The sequence below is a fragment of the Oncorhynchus kisutch genome, unplaced genomic scaffold, assembly GCF_002021735.2.
Source record: "Oncorhynchus kisutch isolate 150728-3 unplaced genomic scaffold, Okis_V2 scaffold3931, whole genome shotgun sequence".
NCBI lineage: Eukaryota > Metazoa > Chordata > Actinopteri > Salmoniformes > Salmonidae > Oncorhynchus > Oncorhynchus kisutch.
The window spans coordinates 136374-157354 of NW_022265876.1; the positions used below are offsets into that span (position 1 = coordinate 136374).

The window sequence follows — 20981 nt, forward strand, 5'->3', positions numbered from 1 at the left end:
TGTCCCCATGTGGAGTTGCAAACCGTAGTCTTGTCTTTTTTATGGCGGTTGTGGAGCAGTGGCATCTTCCGTGTGTCACGCCTTGGTCTTAGTATTTTGTGTTTTCTTTAATTATTTGTTCAGGCCAGGGTGTGACATGGGTTTGTGTGTTGTGTTTCGTATTGGGGTTTGTAGTATTTGGGATCGCGGCTGATTAGGGGTGTTGTATAGGCTTGGCTGCCTGAGGCGGTTCTCAATCAGCAGTCAGGTGCTTCTCGTTGCCTCTGATTGGGAACCGTATTTAGGTAGCCTGAGTTCGCTTTGTCTTTCGTGGGTGATTGTTCCTGTCTCTGTGTAGTGTCACCAGATAGGCTGTATTAGGTTTCACGTTCCGTTTGTTGTTTTTTGTATTTATCGTTATTTCATGTACCGTCATTTTTTTCATTAAAGACATGAGTAACCACCACGCTGCATTTCGGTTCTCTCTTTCGACAAACGAAGAACGCTGTTACACCGTGCTGAGCAGTCTTTCAGATTATGTCGATATAGGACTCGTTTTACTGTGGATATAGATACTTTTGTACCTGTTTCCTCCAGCATCTTCACATGGTCCTTTGCTGTTGTTCTGGGATTGATTTGCACTTTTCGCACCAAAGTACGTTCATCTCTAGGAGACAGAACGTGTCTCCTTCCTGAGCGGTATGACGGCTGCGTGGTCGCATGGTGTTTATACTTGCATACTATTGTTTGTCGTGATGAACGTGGTACCTTAGGGCGTTTGTAAATTGCTCCCAAGGACGAACCAGACTTGTGGAGGTCTACCATTTTTTTTCTGAGGTCTCTGATTTTATTTTATTTTTCCCATTATGTCAAGCAAAGAGACATTGAGTTCGAAGGTAGGCCTTGAAATACATCCACAGGTACACCTCCAATTGACTCAAATGATGTCAATTAGCCTATCAGAAGCTTCTAAAGATATTATAAATTATAAGTGAAATAATCTGTCTGTAAACAATTGTTGGAAAAAATACCTGTGTCATGCACACAGTAGATCTCCTAACCGACTTGCCAAAACTATAGTTTGTTAACAAGAAATTTGTGGAGTGGATGAAAAACTAGTTTTAATGACTCCAACCTAAGTGTATGTAAACTTCCGACTTCAACTGTACATACACTTATAAATACTCATACATACATATATAGTACCAGTCAAAGTTTGGACACACTCATTCAAGGGTTTTTCTTAATTTTTACTACTTTATACATTGTAGAATAATAGTGAAGACATCAAAACTATGAAATTACACATATGGAATCATTTAGTAGCCAAAAAAGTGTTAAACAAATCAAAATATTATTTTATATTTGAGATTCTTCAAAGTAGCCACCCTTTGTCTTGATGACAGCTTCGCACACTCTTGGCATTCTCTCAACCAGCTTCATGAGGATGTCACCCGGAATGTATTTCAATTAACAGGTGTGCCTTGTTAAAAGTTAATTTGTGGAATTTCTTTCCTTCTTAATGCATTTGAGCCAATCAGTTGTGTTGTGACAAGGTAGGGGTGGTATACTGAAGATATCTAAATGATAGTCCATCATTACTTTAAGATGTGAAGGTCAGTGATTCCGAGAACATTTCAACAACTTAAAGGAAAAGAGAAAAGTCAGAACAATTCTCAGTCAAAAACAACAGCCAGAACAAAACCTCTGTATTCTTATCAGGTTCTCTAACACTACACAGCCCATTCAAATAAGAAAAGCTTGATGATGAGTTGGTTATTTGAATCAACTGTGCTCGGGCACAAACCAAACCCTCACCCAGAAAACACATCCACAAACACAATCCTTTATAATACATGCAGGAGGGAAAACACTGGAAAGTCAAGACACATTCAGAGTGTCTGGGGACTACTGTCCCACCATGTATTGGGCCTTCATCTGTCCTCTGTTCAGTCTATATCTGTCCTATGTCCTACTGTTCAGCAGCCTACATCTGTCCTATGTCCCACTGTTCAGCCTACGTTCGTATCTCCTGTGTGTATTATCTCATGTCTTTTCACGTGTCTTAACTGGGTAAAACTCTTTCCACACTGGGAGCAGTGATGAGGCTTCTCTCCCGTGTGCGTCCTCTCATGTCTTCTCAGGTCCCCTAACCAGGCAAAACTCTTTTCACATTGGGAGCAGTGGTATGGCTTCTCCCCTGTGTGTATTCTCTCATGCTGGTTCAGTTGTCCTTTCAGCTTAAAACTCTTTCCACACTGGGAGCAGTGATGAGGCTTATTTCCTGTGTGTGTCCTCACATGTCTTTTCAGGCTCGCTAACAAGAAAAAACTCTTTCCACACTGGGAGCAGTGGAAATGCTTCTCTAGCTTCTCCCCTGTGTGTATTCTCTCATGCACTTTCAGGTATTCTTTAAGGTTAAAACTCTTTCCACACTGGGGGCAGTGATGAGTCTTATTTCCTGTGTGTGTCCTCTCGTGTCTTTTCAGGCTCGCTAACATGGAAAAACTCTTTCCACACTGGGAGCATTGGAAAGGTTTATCGCCTGTGTGTGTCCTCTCATGTCTTTTCAGGCACCCTGATGAGGAAAATCTCTTTACACAAAGGGAGCAGGGGTAAGGCTTCTCCCTTGTATGCAGTATCTTATGCTCTTTCAGACTTCCTAACTGGGTAAATCTCTTTCCACACTGGGAGCAGTAGTAAGGCTTCTCTCCTGTGTGTATTCTCTCGTGTATTTTCAGGCTCCCTAACTCGGCAAAACTGTTTTCACACTGGGAGCAGTGGTAAGGCTTCTCCCTTGTGTGATTTATCTCATGTATTTTCAAGCTCCCTAACACGGTAAAACTCTTTCCGCAAAGGGAGCAGTGATAAGGCTTCTCCGCTGTGTGCAAAGTCTTGTGGCCTTTCAGGTCCCACAACTGGTTAAAACCCTTTCCACAGTGGGAGCAGTGGTACGGCTTTTCTCCTGTATGTATTCTCTCATGCCGCTTCAAGTTTCCTAACTGGTTAAAACCTTTTTCACACTTGGAGCAGTGGTATGGCTTTTCTCCTGTATGTATTCTCTCGTGTGTTTTCAGGTCCCCTAACTGGTTAAAACCCTTTCCACAGTGGGAGCAGTGGTGTCGTCTTGCTGGTTTGGACGTCTCTGGTTCCTCTGAGTCTGGTCTTTCTCCTGCAAAAGACATAGTGTTTATTTAAATAGAGACCTGCATGAAACCTCCACAACTATCTTGCGGGGAGGTTGAATTTAAATCAGATCCCTCAATATTATTATTTGACCCTGCTGGTCATCTATGATCGTTTGAACATCTTGGCCATGTAGTGTTATAATCTCCACCTGGCACAGCCAGAAGAGGACTGGCCACCCCTCAGAGCCTGGTTCCTCTCTAGGTTTCTTCCTGAGTTCCGGCCTTTCTAGAGAGTTTTTCTAGCCACCGTGCTTCTACATCTGCATTGCTTGCTGTTTGGGGTTTTAGGCTGGGTTTCTGTACAGCACTTTGTGACATCGGCTGATGTAAAAAGGGCTTTATAAATACATGTGATTGAATAACCCGAGGCCAGATTACAACAAAAAAAATCTAATTTAAAAGAGTCATTTTTTACTTTTCCAAAAGCTGAAGGTTGACTGAAAATGACTTGCATTTCTACAGGAAGGATGAGAGGAATCATGGCATTGACAAACTATATTTAGTGGAGCCAAATCTTTTAGCCCATTCCAACTCTAGTAGAGCTGTGGTGGTAATGAGCTGTGTAGTAGCCTGTATTCTGGTTATCTGTGGTAGTAATGAGCTGTGTAGTAGCCCTATCTGATTATCTGTGGTAGTAATGAGCTGTGTAGTAGCCAAGGTCTATGTGGTTATCTGTGGTAGTAATGAGCTGTGTAGTAGCCCTATGTGGTTATCTGTGGTAGTAATGAGCTGTGTAGTAGCCCTATCTGTGGTAGTAATGAGCTGTGTAGTAGCCTGTATTCTGGTTATCTGTGGTAGTAATGAGCTGTGTAGTAGCCCTATCTGTGGTAGTAATGAGCTGTGTAGTAGCCCTATGTGGTTATCTGTGGTAGTAATGAGCTGTGTAGTAGCCCCAACTGGTTATCTAATAGTCCTAGGCCAACGACACATCATTTATATCCTCAGCTTTCCTCCGCTGTGGCCTCAGTTTGCATTTCACTCCTCATAGAATTTTTCCATCTTGGTATTGTTTTCTCAATCTCACTTCCTGTGAGATTTGTCATTCCGAATATATATATATGTGATTGACAAATAGCATAGAATCAGACTTTCCAAAATGATTCACATTTTGAAAGCTGCAACATTAGGATTTTAAAACACTTCATTAGAACAGTTTGGAAAATACTCGTCATAACTTGAATTTTGTCTTAATACTGTTATGATATTTAAATTAGTAGGTAATTTTTTGGTCGTTTGGTTCCAATTGGGGGCGGGGCTTGCATGCATAATTTCTGTCTTGATAATGCTTTGTTATAAAGGTTTGTTCAAATTTCTCATGTGATTTTTTATATATTGCTATTGTTCCTTCCCTCTCTCATTATTACTTGAGGGTTCCCATGTTTTAGGTTATTCAGAAACAACGTGTAACTTTCTGATAAAGCCTAGAACCCTGTTAGATGTATGCATTGTTTGATCATGAAATAGCGCGGCACGAGAAATCTAACCGGCATTAAACTGAGTGTCTTAATAGACCAAGTCGTATCACCGCCCCCAGGTGGTGAAGGGAGGAAACAACACATCCACTCCGCTGAGCCTCAACACTGGATCAAATGGAGCGATGTGAGCAATAAGACACCCGAGTGTCCGCTATAAAAATAGACTTCAGCTATTGGCCCAGATCATCCAATGTTCAACAGAGAAAATAATAATTTCTGATTGGATATTTTGCACTCTTTTATACAGACCCCTTGACTTTTTCCACATTTTGTTACATTACAGCCTAGTTCTAAAAAGGATTACATTTATTTTACTAAGATTTTTATTCTACACACAATACCCCACAATGACAAAGCGAAAACAGGTTTGTATACATTTTTGCAAATGTATTTAAACAAAATCTGGAACTGATTTACATAAGTATTCAGACCCTTAACTCAGTACTTGATGAAGCAGACTCACTCTACCCCTGATACCAAAGTTAATTTTTGTTAAGGTCGGCAGGTAGCCCAGTGGGGCGGTTAGATCATTGGACCAGTAGCCGAAAGGTTACAAGATCAAATCCCTGAGATGACAAGTAAAAAATCTGTCGTTCTGCCACTGAACAAGGCAGTTGTTGTTGAACCCACTGTTCCTAGGCCGTCATTGAAAATAACATTTTGTTCTTAACTGACATGTCTAGTTAAATAAAGGTCAAATATAAAAAATTAAAAGGTGCGAAAATGAACCAAATGATTTGGTTTCTTTTTGATTATGGAAGCTCGCGAACGTGAAACTGTTTGCTTGGAATCATTTGTAGCTGTCGTTTCTATCTGCGCATTAGAGAACCCCCGACTCAGTTTCCCCTCACAGAAAACACGCGCTACCGTAAAGTGTCGTCTATCCACTTAAAATCAAATTCAGGCAGAAACAGATGGGTGACTTGACCGCCTTTTGCGAATTACGGCTCATTTGACCAAATCAAATGTATTTATATAGCTCTTCTTACATCAGCTGATATCTCAAAGTGCTGTACAGAAACCCAGCATAAAACCCCAAAACAGCAAGCAATGCAGGTGTAGAAGCACGAAGCACTTGACGGCAGTCTTTAACACTGCACATGAGTTCAATTGTTAAAATAACTACAGAGTTTGTTCCACTGTTTTTAAAACAGCACTTACTGGTGTTAATCAGATCTCCAGTCTTCTCCAATGTGACAGTAATCTCCCCCTCCTCCTTCATTCCCTCTTTCACTCTTAAAGATTCTTCCTCTTCTTTCACCGTAACTTCTTCCTCTTTCAATGTAAATTCTTCCTCTTTCACTGTAACAGCCTCATCCTCTACTTCTTGTTTAACTGTGACAGCCTCCTCTTCCTTCTCCTCTTTCACGGGGGCTTCTTTCTCCTCTTCTTTAGCAGGGAGGGAGTAGCTTAGTGAACTCATGGTCGAGGATGTTAGAAAGCTAGTTAGCATTAGCCTAATGTTACTTAGCTAGATAGCTAACAACGTAAATAGTCAATTAAATAGAGTAATTTGTAAATACGCAGACAGTGTGTTTAAAACACTGAGGTTAATATACGCAAAAATGGCCAAAAGGCTTCAATGTTTTAGTTTTATGTTGGCTAGCACTCTACCGAGGTTGCTGAATTGCTGTTGTCGAAAAAATATCCCGTCCACTACATTATACGTCACGGAAGAGGCATCACCTGAAAGACTCATCGTCACCTGCTGGCTGGAGTGAGTAATACAGTTGAACAAAAACAATATTCTGGAAAACGTAAAAAAATTATTGTTAAATAATAATTGTTAAATAACCAGTTCTCTTACTTCTTACAGATATTAATTTCCTCAAATGTCGAGGCTGGATAGGGATTTGTACATTATGAATAAACCCTGTTAGGAATCAACCCTGTTAGGTATCAACCCTGTTAGGAATCTTAACCCCAACCTTAACCCTAACCCCATAAACCCAACCACTAGCCTAGCTAATGTTAGCCACAACAAATAGAAATTCGTAACATATCATACGAAATGGAGTGTCTCGGCTTTACACGTAATTTCAATTAAAATTACAATTGAACCAAAGTGGAATAGACCTTGAATTGACGTCTGTGCCCAGTGGGTTGCCAGTTATAAATATATTTGATAGTCTAGTGTCTGGCTACCAAAGCAAGCCAGCTAGCAACCAGTAAAGTAAATATGACATTAAATGGGACAACCAGCCATATCCGAGAGAAGTGCGTTTAAAACACAGCGGCAAATATACGCAGAAAGCGCTGTAGCCATTTCCTGCAGTCATTTATGCTGCAATTATTTATTTATTTAAATTTATTTCAGAATTTCATTGTAAATAAAGGCTCATTCAAACATCCCGACAAAAATCTGGTGTTTCTATGTCAAACAGTTTTGTTATATTTCTTCTCTGATGTATATAGAGTGTAATAAACAAACCCAAAACCAAGAATCACTCTGTGTGACCCTGATTTAGCCCCCTTTGCAGTAAAAGGTGAAGAGCTTCAATGTTTCGGCTATGTTGGTTACCGAGGTAACCGACTAGCTGTTGTTGAGGAAGCGTCCCGTCCACTAGATTATACGTCACACTGGCCACACCATTTACTACCGACTGAAGTTGGTAATGCGCTGAACGAGGAAACTCAAACATTCCTGACTTGCTGATTAGTTGAACGCAAGTTTCCTAGTTCCGACTAGCACGTAAACGTGGTAAAAATCTTTATTTTATTTTTTATTTTCAAACAAAACTTTTATTTTTCATGTATTTTTATTTAAACTATATGGATACATACAAAAGAGAAGCATGTGTTGATCAGAACAGATTTTTAATGAGCAAGTTTATAAAACATAGGCTACTATACTACACATCTGCATTTAGGATATCAATCATCAAACAGATCATCTCACAATATGCAGCTGGATCTATACTGCTCCTACATAGTATAACAATACATCATGTATATAATGAACAGACTAGGTCTATACTGCTCCTACATAGTATAACAATACATCATGTATATAATGAACAGACTAGGTCTATACTGCTCCTACATAGTGTAACAATACATCATGTAGATGTATATAATGAACAGACTAGGTCTATACTGCTCCTACATAGTATAACAATACATCATGTAGATGTATATAATGAACAGACTAGGTCTATACTGCTCCTACATAGTATAACAATACATCATGTAGATAATGAACAGACTAGGTCTATACTGCTCCTACATAGTGTAACAATACATCATGTAGATGTATATAATGAACAGACTAGGTCTATACTGCTCCTACATGGTGTAACAATACATCATGTATATAATGAACAGACTAGGTCTATACTGCTCCTACATGGTGTAACAATACATCATGTAGATGTATATAATGATCAGACTAGGTCTATACTGCTCCTACATGGTGTAACAATACATCATGTAGATGTATATAATGAACAGACTAGGTCTATACTGCTCCTACATGGTGTAACAATACATCATGTAGATGTATATAATGAACAGACTAGGTCTATACTGCTCCTACATGGTGTCACAATACATCATGTAGATGTATATAATGAACAGACTAGGTCTATACTGCTCCTACACGGTGTAACAATACATCATGTATATAATGAACAGACTAGGTCTATACTGCTCCTACATGGTGTAACAATACATCATGTAGATGTATATAATGAACAGACTAGGTCTATACTGCTCCTACATGGTGTAACAATACATCATGTAGATGTATATAATGAACAGACTAGGTCTATACTGCTCCTACATGGTGTAACAATACATCATGTAGATGTATATAATGAACAGACTAGGTCTATACTGCTCCTACATGGTGTAACAATACATCATGTATATAATGAACAGACAAGGTCTATACTGCTCCTACATGGTGTAACAATACATCATGTAGATAATGAACAGACTAGGTCTATACTGCTCCTACATAGTGTAACAATACATCATGTAGATGTATATAATGAACAGACTAGGTCTATACTGCTCCTACATGGTGTAACAATACATCATGTATATAATGAACAGACTAGGTCTATACTGCTCCTACATGGTGTCACAATACATCATGTATATAATGAACAGACTAGGTCTATACTGCTCCTACATGGTGTAACAATACATCATGTAGATGTATATAATGAACAGACTAGGTCTATACTGCTCCTACATGGTGTAACAATACATCATGTATATAATGAACAGACTAGGTCTATACTGCTCCTACATGGTGTAACAATACATCATGTAGATGTATATAATGAACAGACTAGGTCTATACTGCTCCTACATGGTGTAACAATACATCATGTAGATGTATATAATGAACAGACTAGGTCTATACTGCTCCTACATGGTGTAACAATACATCATGTAGATGTATATAATGAACAGACTAGGTCTATACTGCTCCTACATGGTGTAACAATACATCATGTAGATGTATATAATGAACAGACTAGGTCTATACTGCTCCTACATAGTATAACAATACATCATGTAGATGTATATAATGAACAGACTAGGTCTATACTGCTCCTACATGGTGTAACAATACATCATGTATATAATGAACAGACTAGGTCTATACTGCTCCTACATAGTATAACAATACATCATGTATATAATGAACAGACTAGGTCTATACTGCTCCTACATAGTATAACAATACATCATGTATATAATGAACAGACTAGGTCTATACTGCTCCTACATGGTGTAACAATACATCATGTAGATGTACATAATGATCAGACTAGGTCTATACTGCTCCTACATGGTATAACAATACATCATGTAGATGTATATAATGAACAGACTAGGTCTATACTGCTCCTACATGGTGTAACAATACATCATGTATATAATGAACAGACTAGGTCTATACTGCTCCTACATGGTGTAACAATACATCATGTAGATGTATATAATGAACAGACTAGGTCTATACTGCTCCTACATGGTGTAACAATACATAATGTAGATGTATATAATGAACAGACTAGGTCTATACTGCTCCTACATGGTGTAACAATACATCATGTAGATGTATATAATGAACAGACTAGGTCTATACTGCTCCTACATGGTGTAACAATACATCATGTAGATGTATATAATGAACAGACTAGGTCTATACTGCTCCTACATAGTGTAACAATACATCATGTAGATGTATATAATGAACAGACTAGGTCTATACTGCTCCTACATGGTGTAACAATACATCATGTAGATGTATATAATGAACAGACAAGGTCTATACTGCTCCTACATGCTTGCCACAGATTGCGTGCAGCAAGGATTCGAAATCATCACAGCACAGCTACATCATTCCATACATCAGAAGGGTGGGGTGGCAGGGTAGCCTAGTGGTTAGAGAATTGGACTAGTAACCGGGAAGGTTGCAAGTTCAAACCCCCGAACTGACAAGGTACAAATCAGGTACAGTGAATTTGTTCTTTAACTGACTTGCCTAGTTAAATAAAGGTTTAAAAAATAAATGAGAGGACTGATTAAACATCTCACCAATTGCTCTACCAGGTACAATGGAAAGCTTGTCAAAAATCTGAAAGAAGCAGATGAGTAGAAGAAGCCACACCAGATGGGACACCAATGTAGAGTTGGGCTGTATATTGTGATTAAACAGTGAAATAAGACCTGTACGTGTGAAGTTGTTTGTTACTTTTTTTTAAACTACTACTAAGTACATTCACAACTATTTTAAATACATCCAAATAATTGTAATATTTATTATAGTACCGTCTTTCAAAATCTTAATATGATATGTAGTTGAAGAATTTGTAAATACATTCCATTATTCAACTGGTTGTTTTTTCATATCTAGGTGATGTAAACACTGGTTTTGAAATGAATGAAGCCCTGCTCCAATGGCGTCTTCTACCTTCATCTGTCTCTCATTTTCTTTCAGGCCCCTTAACTGAAGAAAACCCTTTCTACACTGGGAGCAAAGGTGAGGCTACACTCATGTGTGTGTCCTCTCGTGTGTTTTTAGGTGCACTAACTGAACAAAACCCTTTCCACACTGGGAACAGAGGTGAGGCTTCTCTCCTGAGTGTGCCCTCTCGTGTGTTTTTAGATTCCCTAAATGGGCCAAACTTTTTCCACACTGGGAGCAGTGGAAAGGCTTCTCTCCTGTGTGTGTCATTTTATGTGTTTTCAGGCTCACTACCCAGTTAAACCCCTTTCCACACTGAGAGCACTGGAATGGTTGTTCTCGTGTGTATTCTCATATGCTCTTTCAGATGCCATGAGTGAATATATCCCTTTCCACACTGAGAGCATTGGAAAGGCCTCTCTACTAAGTGTGTTCTCTCATGTGATTTCAGGTCCCCTGATGAGAAAAATTTCTTTTCACACTGGGAGCATTGATATGGCTTCTCTCCAGTGTGTGTTCTTTCATGCACTTTTAAATGCCCTGACTGTCCAAAATCCTTTCCACACTGAGAGCAGTGATGAGGCTTCTCCCCTGTATGTGTTCTTTCATGATCTTTCAGCTTCCCTCTCTGGGTAAAACTCTTGCCACACTGGGAGCATTGGAATGGCTTCTCTCCTGTGTGTATTCTTTCATGGTCTTTCAGATGCGATGACTGGATAAATCCCTTTCCACACTGGGAGCATTGGAAAGGCCTCTCTACTAAGTGTGTTTTCTCATGTGATTTCAGGTACCCTGCTGACAAAAACTTCTTTTCACACTGGGAGCATTGATATGGCTTCTCTCCAGTGTGTGTTCTTTCATGCACTTTTAAATGCCCTGACTGTCCAAAACCCTTTCCACACTGAGAGCAGTGATGAGGCTTCTCACCTGTATGTCTTCTTTCATGATTTGTCAGCTTCCCTCTCTGGGTAAAACTCTTTCCACACTGGGAGCATTGGAATGGCTTCTCTCCTGTGTGTATTCTTTCATGCTCTTTCAGATGCGCTGACTGGATAAATCCCTTTCCACACTGGGAGCACTGGAAAGGCCTCTCTACTAAGTGTGTTTTCTCATGTGATTTCAGGTCCCCTGATGAGAAAAATGTATTTTCACACTGTGAGCATTGATACGGCTTCTCTCCAGTGTGTATTCTTTCATGCACTTTTAGATCACTTGACTGTCCAAAACCCTTTCCACACTGGGAGCATTGGAATGGCTTCTCCCCTGTATGTGTTCTCTTATGTTGTTTCAGGTGCCCTAACCGGATAAATCGCTTTCCACACTGGGAACAGTGGTGGGGTCTTGCTGGTTTGGATGTCACTGGGGCCGATTCCCCTGTAGGACTCTTCCTAGTGTCAGAGCGAGAGTCTGGCCTCTCTCCTGTCAAAGACAAACATAGTATTTGGTTAAAACAAAATGAATGAAACCTACACATGATAAAAATGTCTTATGCGGTTTAATCAAGTCTAGATTCCTCATTCGAAAATAAGTAGTTTGGATCCTGAATGGATCCTGAATGCTGATTGGTTGATACACATTTGCAATAATCCACTGGTAATACATGTTAAAAGTTCCATTTGAATTATCCCAAAAGATCCACTGTCCCACAGCCCAGCCAGGCCATTTATAAACTAATCTCCACTGTCCCACAGCCCAGCCAGGCCATTTATAAACTAATCTCCACTGTCCCACAGCCCAGCCAGGCCATTTATAAACTAATCTCCACTGTCCCACAGCCCAGCCAGGCCATTTATAAACTAATCTCCACTGTCCCACAGCCCAGCCAGGCCATTTATAAACTAATCTCCACTGTCCCACAGCCCAGCCAGGCCATTTATAAACTAATCTCCACTGCCCCACAGCCCAGCCAGGTAATTTATAAACTAATCTCCACTGGAAGAAAAGCATATAAGCATACGGTCATCATTAACCCATGGCTACTAGCCTACCATTTGGTTTGGAACAGAGGGACATCATTAACCCATGGCTACTAGCCTACCATTTGGTTTGGAACAGAGGGACATCATTAACCCATGGCTACTAGCCTAACATTATCATCAATACACTATAAAGGACTGTTTCAACCCTGTGGGTTATCATCAACAACACACTATAAAGGACTGTTTCAGCCCTGTGGATTATCATCAACACACTATAAAGGACTGTTTCAACCCTGTGGATTATTATCATCAACAACACACTATAAAGGACTGTTTCAACCCTGTGGATTATTATCATCAACAACACACCAAAAAGGACTGTTTCAACCCTGTGGATTATTATCATCAACAACACACAATAAAGGACTGTTTCAACCCTGTGGATTATCATCAACACACTATAAAGGACTGTTTCAACCCTGTAGATTATCATCAACAACACACTATAAAGGACTGTTTCAACCCTGTGGATTATCATCATCAACACACTATAAACTTCTTGGGATAGGGGGCAGCATTGGGAAGTTTGGATGAAAAGCGTGCCCAGAGTAAACGGCCTTATTCTCAGGCCCAGAAGCTAGATTATGCATATAATTAGTAGATTTGGATAGAAAACACTCTAAAGTTTCCAAAACTGTTAAAATAATATCTGTGAGTATAACAGAACTCATACGGCAGCCAAAAACCTGAGAACAAATCCAACCAAAAAGTGGGAAATCTGAGGTTCGTAGTTTAAAAAAAAAGCGATTGCCTCTCTAATATCCTGTGTCTATGGGGTCAGATTGCACTTCCTAAGGCTTCCACTAGATGTCACCAGTCTTCTATTGTGAAAGGGGAGAGAATAAGACCACTCAAAGCAGGTGGCTCAGCTGAAAGCCTTTAGTTGTTTATAGCGCGTGGCCATGAGCTCTGTTCCCTTTCATTTCTAATGAAACAACAGAATAGTCCAGTTGGAATATTATTGAAGATTTATGATAAAAACATCCTAAAGATTGATTATATACATCGTTTGACATGTTTCTACGAACTGTAATAGAATGGACTACACGCCCAAACAAAAAGGAGGTATTTGGACATAAAGATGAACTTTATGGAACAAAACTAACATTTATTGTCTAACATGGAGACCTGGGAGTGCCATCAGATGAAGATAATCAAAGGTAAGTGATTCATTTGAACGCTATTTCTGACTTTTGTGACACCTCTCCTTGGTTGGAAAATGGTTGTATGGTTTTCTGTGGCTAGGCGCTGTCCTAACATAATCGCATCACGGTCACTGTGGTTGGATTTACAACAAGTGTATCTTTAAAATGGTGTATAATACTTGTATGTTTGAGGAATTTTAATTATGGGATTTCTGTTGTTTTGAAATTGGCGCCCTGCAGTTTCACTGGCTGCTGAAGAGGACGCTACCGTCTCACGTACCCTAGAGAGGTTAAACATAAAATAAGTAAATAAGTAATTAAAAGTGATTAAAAGTAAAAGTAAAAGTAATTTAAAGTGTTAGTCCAAAACTTGTTTATACGTCGAAGACACAAAGCACATCAGTAAAAATCTCTCCGTTGTTGAAAGGGTTCGACACCTGCTATTTAAATGGACCAATTTCTTATTTAGACGTTCACAGGTTTTCAACATTTTGATTATCGCTGATGTCATATTTTGTGTAAAGTAAAAAATAAAGTGAAATATTTGGTTTAGATGTTCCTAAAACTGATAGTAGCTACAATAAACAAAAATCTAAACGCAGCATGTAAAGTGTTGGATGTTACATGAGCTGAAAAAAAGATGGCAGAATTCTTAACATCCCTGTTAGTGAACATTTATTCTTTGCCAAGATAATCCATCCACCTCACAGGTGTGGCATATCAAGAAGCTAATTGAACAGCTTGATTATTACACAGGTGCACCTTGTGCTGGGGATAATAAAAGGCCACTCTAACATGTGCAGTTGTGTCACACAACCATGCCACAGTTGTCTCAGAGGGAGCGGGCAATTGGCATGCTGACTACAGGAATGTCCACTGGAGCTGTTGCCATGGAATTGAATGTACAACACCAGTCAAAAGTTTGGACTCACCTACTAAAGGGTTATTCTTTATTTTTACTATTTTCTGCATTGTAGAATAATAGTTTAGACCTCAAACAAGTGTTAAAACCTCTTTGGGTTGCGGTATTTTGACGTCCGGATGAAAAGCGTTCCCAAAGTAAACCGCCTGCTACTCAGGCCAAGAAGCTAGGATAAGCATATAATTGGTAGATTTGGATAGAAAACTAAAGTTTCCAAAACCGTTAGATTAATGTCTGTGAGTATAACAGAACTGAAATGGCAGGCGAAACCCCGAGGACAAACCCCCCCCCCCCCCCAAAAAAAAATCAACATATCACTGATTTCAATGGCTGGCACTTTTATTATGGGGCGAAATTCTCCCAGATTGTAGTTCTTTGGGCTTCCACTAGATGTCAACAGTCTTAAGAGTTTCAGGCAGTTTTTTTTAAATGAGGGAGAAGTTGTAGTTTTTCTAAGTGGCTCCCATATTGGCTGTAGTGTTTCCAAGCGCATGGCCAAGAGAGCGCGTTCTTTTTGTTTGTCTCAGGTAAAGACAATAACTATTCTCGGTCTTCAATTTTATAGATTATTTACATATTAGGGTATCTAAGGTTTAATTATAAATGTTGTTTTGACTTGTTTGGATAAGTTTATGAGTAACGTTTGGGGTTCATTCATTTGTATGCATTTTGATGAAGGGAAATCGGTGGATTATTGACTGAAGGGTGCCAGCTGAACTGAGTTTTTATGGATATAAAGAAGGACTTTATCGAACAAAATGACCATTTGTGATGTATCTGGGACCTTTTGGAGTGCCAACAGAAGAAGATCCTCAAAGGTAATGCATATATTATATCGCTATTTCTAACTATCGTGTCGCAACTGCTTGAAATCTGGGTTTCATGTTTTTGTATGTGGGGCGCTATCCTCAGATAATCACATGGTTTGCTTTCGCCGTAAAGCCTTTTTGTAAACTTACACCGGGGCTGGATTAACAAGAAGTTAAGCATTAGTTTGATGTATTACACTTGTATTTATATGACTGTTATTAAATATTTATATTTCTGTAGTTTGAATTCCATGTGTTTTTTAATAGTTTTGATGCCTTCACTTATTATTATTCTACAATAGAAAAGTCCAAATTAAAATTAAAAAAACTTCAATGAGTAGGTGTTCTAAAGCTTTTGACCAGTAGTGTAGAATAATATATTTGTAGATCAGATGGTAATGAGGCAATACAGACCACATTGAAGTGTCTGGAGTTTAGTGTGCCTGTTCTAGAGTCTTGTAAAGAGAGGGGGGTTGACTGGGACAGGCAATGTAACATCCATAATGTTTCATCATTAGAGAGGGGGGTTGACTGGGACAGACAATGTAACATCCATTATGTTTTTAGGAAAAGGTTTTGTAAAACAAGCACCTTACATCAGATCATCTTGAAACTTTCTCTCTAAAGCTTAACTTTCATCAAGGTTTTATATGGTCTATTGGTTTCTCTCTAAAGCTGACTTTCATCAAGGTTTTATATGGTCTACTGGTTTCTCTCTTTTCATTGGCAGAATCCTTTTTCAGTGTTATGATATTCATAACATCCATATCCACCAGTCTATCTTCCTGTCAACTAACAGAACTCTGCTGGTTGTCCTGGTAACAGATACCAGTGGACAGATCTATTGTATTTGTTCAAACTAAACTACAGAACTTACTTTGATGAGTCAAATCTGATCCTTTCTTCTCTTCTCCTCCTCTCACAGTTCCACTCAGCCCCATTGTTTTCCTGCAGTCCACCAGCAGCACAGACAACCTCTTCATACCCAGCAGTAAGGTGCTACCGGGAGAGGCACGATACAGGGACTCCGGGAGGGTGGAAGGGCTAGCGTTGTCCTGGTAACCATAAAGAGGGGACACAGACACATATCATTATGGATGCTGATGTCACTGTTGTCATAAAGTGCCTTACAGAAACCCAGCCCCCGATAGAGCAAGCTGTATGCTAGACCAGACCAAGCTGTACCATCTGGTGTTCTGATCTGGAGAGACTCTTCTCTTCCTCGTCAGCATCAGGATGTTGTTGAGGCTCCCCAGAGGATCCAGGATAGTCGTGTCTCTCTCCTGTGTGAACAATCATAGGGTCTTACAAGAGGCATTAATATCTCTGAACAGGGCCTACAATTTAACGAGAAGATTAACGAGAAGTGTATCTTTAAAATGGTGGATAATACTTGTATGTTTGAGGAATTAAAAAAAATTGATTTCTGTTGTTTGAATTTGGCACCCTGCAATTTCACTGGCTGTTGGCGAGGTGGGACGCTAGCGTCCAGAACGATCCCAGAGAGGTTAAGGACTGTTTCAACCCTGTGGATTATTATCAACACACTATAAAGGACTGTTTCAACTAGAGGTCGACCGATTATGATTTTTCAACGCCGATACAGATACTGATTATTGGAGGACCAAAAAAGCCGATACCGATTAATCGGCCGATTTTAAAATGTATTTGTAATAATGACAATTACAACAATACTGAATTAACACTTATTTTCACTTAATATAATACATCAATAAAATCAATTTAGCATCAAATAAATAATGAAACATGTTCAATTTAGTTTAAATAATGCAAAAACAAAGTGTCGGAGAAGTAAATAAATGGCAATATGTGCCATGTAAAAAAGCTAACGTTTGAGTTCCTTGCTCAGAACATGAGAACATATGAAAGCTGGTGGTTCCTTTTAACATGAGACTTCAATATTCCAAGGTAAGATGTTTTAGGTTGTAGTTAATATAGTATTTATAGGACTATTTCTCTCTATACCATTTGTATTTCACATACCTTTGACTATTGGATGTTCTTATAGGCACTATAGTATTGCCAGTGTAACAGTATTGCTTCCATCCTTTTCCTCGCCCCTACCTGGGCTCGAACCAGGAACCCATCGACAACAGCCACACTCGAAGCAGCATTACCCATCGCTCCACAAAAGCCGCGGCCCTTGCAAGGGGAACAACTACTCCAAATCTCAGAGCGAGTGACGTTTGAAACACTATTAGCGCACACCCAGCTAACTAGCTAGCCATTTCACAATAATCCACAGGGTTGAGTTTTTTCAATTCAATAACGCCATAGAGATTTCAATTGGATCGGTCTGTCTAACCTTATAGGCCTAACTCAAATACTACGGACCTAAGGCATTTTCTCCAATCTGGGCGTTTTCTTCTCTCCCTATAGCGATGCTGTTTTTCAATGTTAACGTTTTGTTGATGGCCCTCTGTCTTTGTAGCTTTAACAATTCCTACAATACAAAATACATTATTCAAGTGTAGAACTTCAGTACAATACCCCTTAAAAAACATTATTTTTTTAAACAACTGCAGAGTTTGTGCCACTGTTTTTAAGACAGTACTCACTGGTGTTAATCAGATCTCCAGTCTCCTCCTCTTCACCCTCCTCCTCCTCTTTCACCGTGACAGTCATATCTTCCTTTTCTTCCTCCTCTTTCACTCTAAAAACGTCCTCTTCCTCCTTCACCAACACAGCTTCTTCCTCCCCTTTCCATGTGACAGTCATCTCCCCCTCCTCCTTCACTAACACAGCTTCTTCCTCCCCTTTCCATGTGACAGTCATCTCCCCCTCCTCTCCCTCCTTCACTAACACAGCTTCTTCCTCCCCTTTCCCTGTGACAGTCATCTCCGGATCCTCGCCTTTCACGGTGATATCATCCTCCTCTTCCTCTTTCATGATAATGTTCAGCCCCAGAGCTTCTTTTTCCGACCAGCAGACCTCTTCTTTAATAGGGGTCCAGTAGCTTATTGAGCTCATGGTGGTGGATGTTAGTTGGCTAGCTAGTTAATTAGCATTCGCGACTAGCGTAGTGGTAGGCAACTTAGCTGACTAACAACATATTTTTGACATTTAATAACTAGTAAGCAGCCAGACTGTGTGCTTAAAACCCTAATATACACAAAATAGTGAAAAGAGCTCCGACGCTTTGGTTTGTATGTTTGCTAGCAAGCTAACTGTTGACGAGTCCGTCTTGCTGTTGAAAAAGCTTCCCGCTCCGTCCACTAGATTATACGTCACGCAATAAAACAAACTTGAAAGACTCACATCGCCACCTGCTGACTGGAGTGGGTAACGCAATTTTGCAAAATATTCACTACACCGTGTTTATTCTGCCAAACAATATGTCATAACAAAATAACCAGATATTTGTTTTCTTATGTAACGGATGTGAAATGGCGGTGGTGCGCGCTAAATAGCGTTTCAATCGGTGACGTCACTTGCTCTGAGACCTTGAAGTAGTGATTCCCCTTGCCCTGCAAGGGCCGCGGCTTTTGTGGAGCGATGGGTAACGATGCTTCGTGGGTGACTGATGTTGATGTGTGCAGAGGGGCCCGGGTATGGGCGAGGGGACGGACTAAAGTTATACTGTTACACTTACTTCTTACCACTTTTGAGAGGCCTTTTGCCTCTTACCAGGCCGTCATTATAAACAACAATTTGTTCTTATTTGACCTGTCCTGTACATACATATTTTTATTTTTTATTAAAGTAACAGCTAATACTCTCTCCTCTACGCAGATTCTGTCCGTACAACCAGGGTTATAAAATGCATAGCAATATTTTTGCCGCAACACAATTTTCAAAACTGATCGAAACAAGACAGGCTGGAAGAAAAAAAATCGCCTGGATAATAATGTTTGAAATTATTAGGCTTCTTCTAGCTATCCTAGTTTAGCCTGGTCGGGATAATCCTACATCCTCTTTGCTCAAGCCGAAACAATAGCTTTAGTAATTCTCTTCTATTTTCCCATCTATTATGTGCAGTTGGTCCTCGATTCCGTTGACAGCGGCAATGTGGAACACTGCGGCTTGTTCTTGTCTGCTTCCTGGTCACATGACCACCACATGGAGAGAGAGCGAGCGCAGATCAACATATTTCCTGCTTTAAAATATATATATATGTTTTTACTCTATAACCCAATGCAATTACTTTCTGTCCTTAGTCTTAGGGTTCCACAAAAACAGGAAGTTACCTTTCACAGTATACAGATGAGTTAGGTGGAAGCTGCTCCTACTCCTCAGAATAATCAGTTATAACTTCCGCTGACATGCCACTGCTCAGACTGGTAGTTTGTGTATCAACAGAGGCCTCGGACTTGATCAGGTGTTCATCTGTCTGAAGCTACTGAAGTGACTACTTCCTGTGATCAGGTGTTCATCTGTCTGAAGCTACTGCAGTGACTACTTCCTGTGATCAGGTGTTCATCTGTCTGAAGCTACTGAAGTGACTACTTCCTGTGGACACAGCTACTGTATAAAGGGCTGCTTGAAGGTTTCCTAGCGATCACCAGAGTTTCTGTCTGCTGTGTTAGATGGATGGACATGAAGGCCATGATACAGTCTCAACAGAATCGACTGAGAAACAGGTAAGGCCGCAAACTCCATTGACAGTTGTCAATTTTATATTATTATCACAGTTATATGTCCACATTATTTTTCTACATGTCTTCACATGTCAATATGTCTCATATCAACTGGAAGTGTTTTTAATGTTTAAGGTAACTGGGAGTGTTTTTAATGTTTAAGGTAACTGGGAGTGTTTTTAATGTTTAAGGTAACTGGGAGTGTTTTTAATGTTTAAGATAACTGGGAGTGTTTTTAATGTTTAAGGTAACTGGGAGTGTTTTTAATGTTTAAGGTAACTGGGAGTGTTTTTAATGTTTAAGGTAACTGGGAGTGTTTTTAATGTTTAAGGTAACTGGGAGTGTTTTTAATGTTTAAGGTAACTGGGAGTGTTTTTAATGTTTAAGGTAACTGGGAGTGTTTTTAATGTTTAAGGTAACTGGGAGTGTTTTTAATGTTTAAGGTAACTGGGAGTGTTTTTAATGTTTAAGGTAACTGGGAGTGTTTTTAATGTTTAAGGTAACTGGGAGTGTTTTTAATGTTTAAGGTAACTGGGAGTGTTTTTAATGTTTAAGGTAACTGGGAGTGTTTTTAATGTTTAAGGTAACTGGGAGTGTTAGAAAAATCAGCCAATGGCCAGAAATGTCAAACTACACAAACAATCTAAGATGACAGAAAAGTGAACAATCAAATATGATCACTTGTCTTAAAGGGATAGTTTTATGGTTTTAGCTTTTCATCCAAACCAAGTTTTACTACACTGGTTGTCTCTCTCTAACCTCCTGGCTCTAAGCTTTATTTACTAAACTGGTTGTTTAGCAACGTCTCTAATCTCCTGGCTCAAAGCTGTATTTACTAAGGTGGTTGTTTAGCAGCATCTCATCTCTTTGCTCTAAGCTTGATTTACTAAACTGGTTGTTTAGCAACATCTCATCTCTTTGCTCTAAGCTTGATTTACTAAACTGGTTGTTTAGCAGCAT

At 39.5% G+C, this 20981-nt stretch overlaps 2 protein-coding genes across 2 annotated transcripts; both read right to left on the bottom strand.

Annotated features, from left to right (window-relative positions):
• Positions 1-1208: 1208 nt before the first annotated feature.
• Positions 1209-6007, bottom strand: LOC116372128 (zinc finger protein 271-like). Its single transcript, XM_031821233.1, has 2 exons — positions 5804-6007; positions 1209-3151 (listed from the first exon to the last, which is right to left on the bottom strand). Exons 1-2 carry the CDS (start codon positions 5862-5864, stop codon positions 1992-1994), a joined length of 1221 nt encoding a protein of 406 aa, XP_031677093.1. The 5' UTR covers positions 5865-6007; the 3' UTR covers positions 1209-1991.
• Positions 6008-9846: 3839 nt separating this feature from the next.
• Positions 9847-18414, bottom strand: LOC109882638 (zinc finger protein 501-like). Its single transcript, XM_031821229.1, has 3 exons — positions 18128-18414; positions 16301-16344; positions 9847-11987 (listed from the first exon to the last, which is right to left on the bottom strand). The coding sequence occupies exons 1-3, from the start codon at positions 18412-18414 to the stop codon at positions 10867-10869; spliced, it is 1452 nt and encodes a 483-aa protein (XP_031677089.1). The 3' UTR covers positions 9847-10866.
• Between the last annotated feature and the right edge of the window lie 2567 nt (positions 18415-20981).

Bases quoted from the DNA above. Each gene is read 5' to 3' on its own strand.
- LOC109882638 (XM_031821229.1), bottom strand. From the start codon at position 18,414: ATGAGCTCAATAAGCTACTGGACCCCTATTAAAGAAGAGGTCTGCTGG. The intron at 16,345-18,127 runs GTTGGTGAAGGA...GAGTGGAACTGT, and splicing joins AAAGGGGAGGAAGAAGCTGT to GAGAGGAGGAGAAGAGAAGA. The intron at 11,988-16,300 runs GTAAGTTCTGTA...TGTCTTTGACAG, and splicing joins ATCAGATTTGACTCATCAAA to GAGAGAGGCCAGACTCTCGC.
- LOC116372128 (XM_031821233.1), bottom strand. From the start codon at position 5,864: ATGAAGGAGGAGGGGGAGATTACTGTCACATTGGAGAAGACTGGAGAT. The intron at 3,152-5,803 runs GTAAGTGCTGTT...TGTCTTTTGCAG, and splicing joins TGGAGATCTGATTAACACCA to GAGAAAGACCAGACTCAGAG.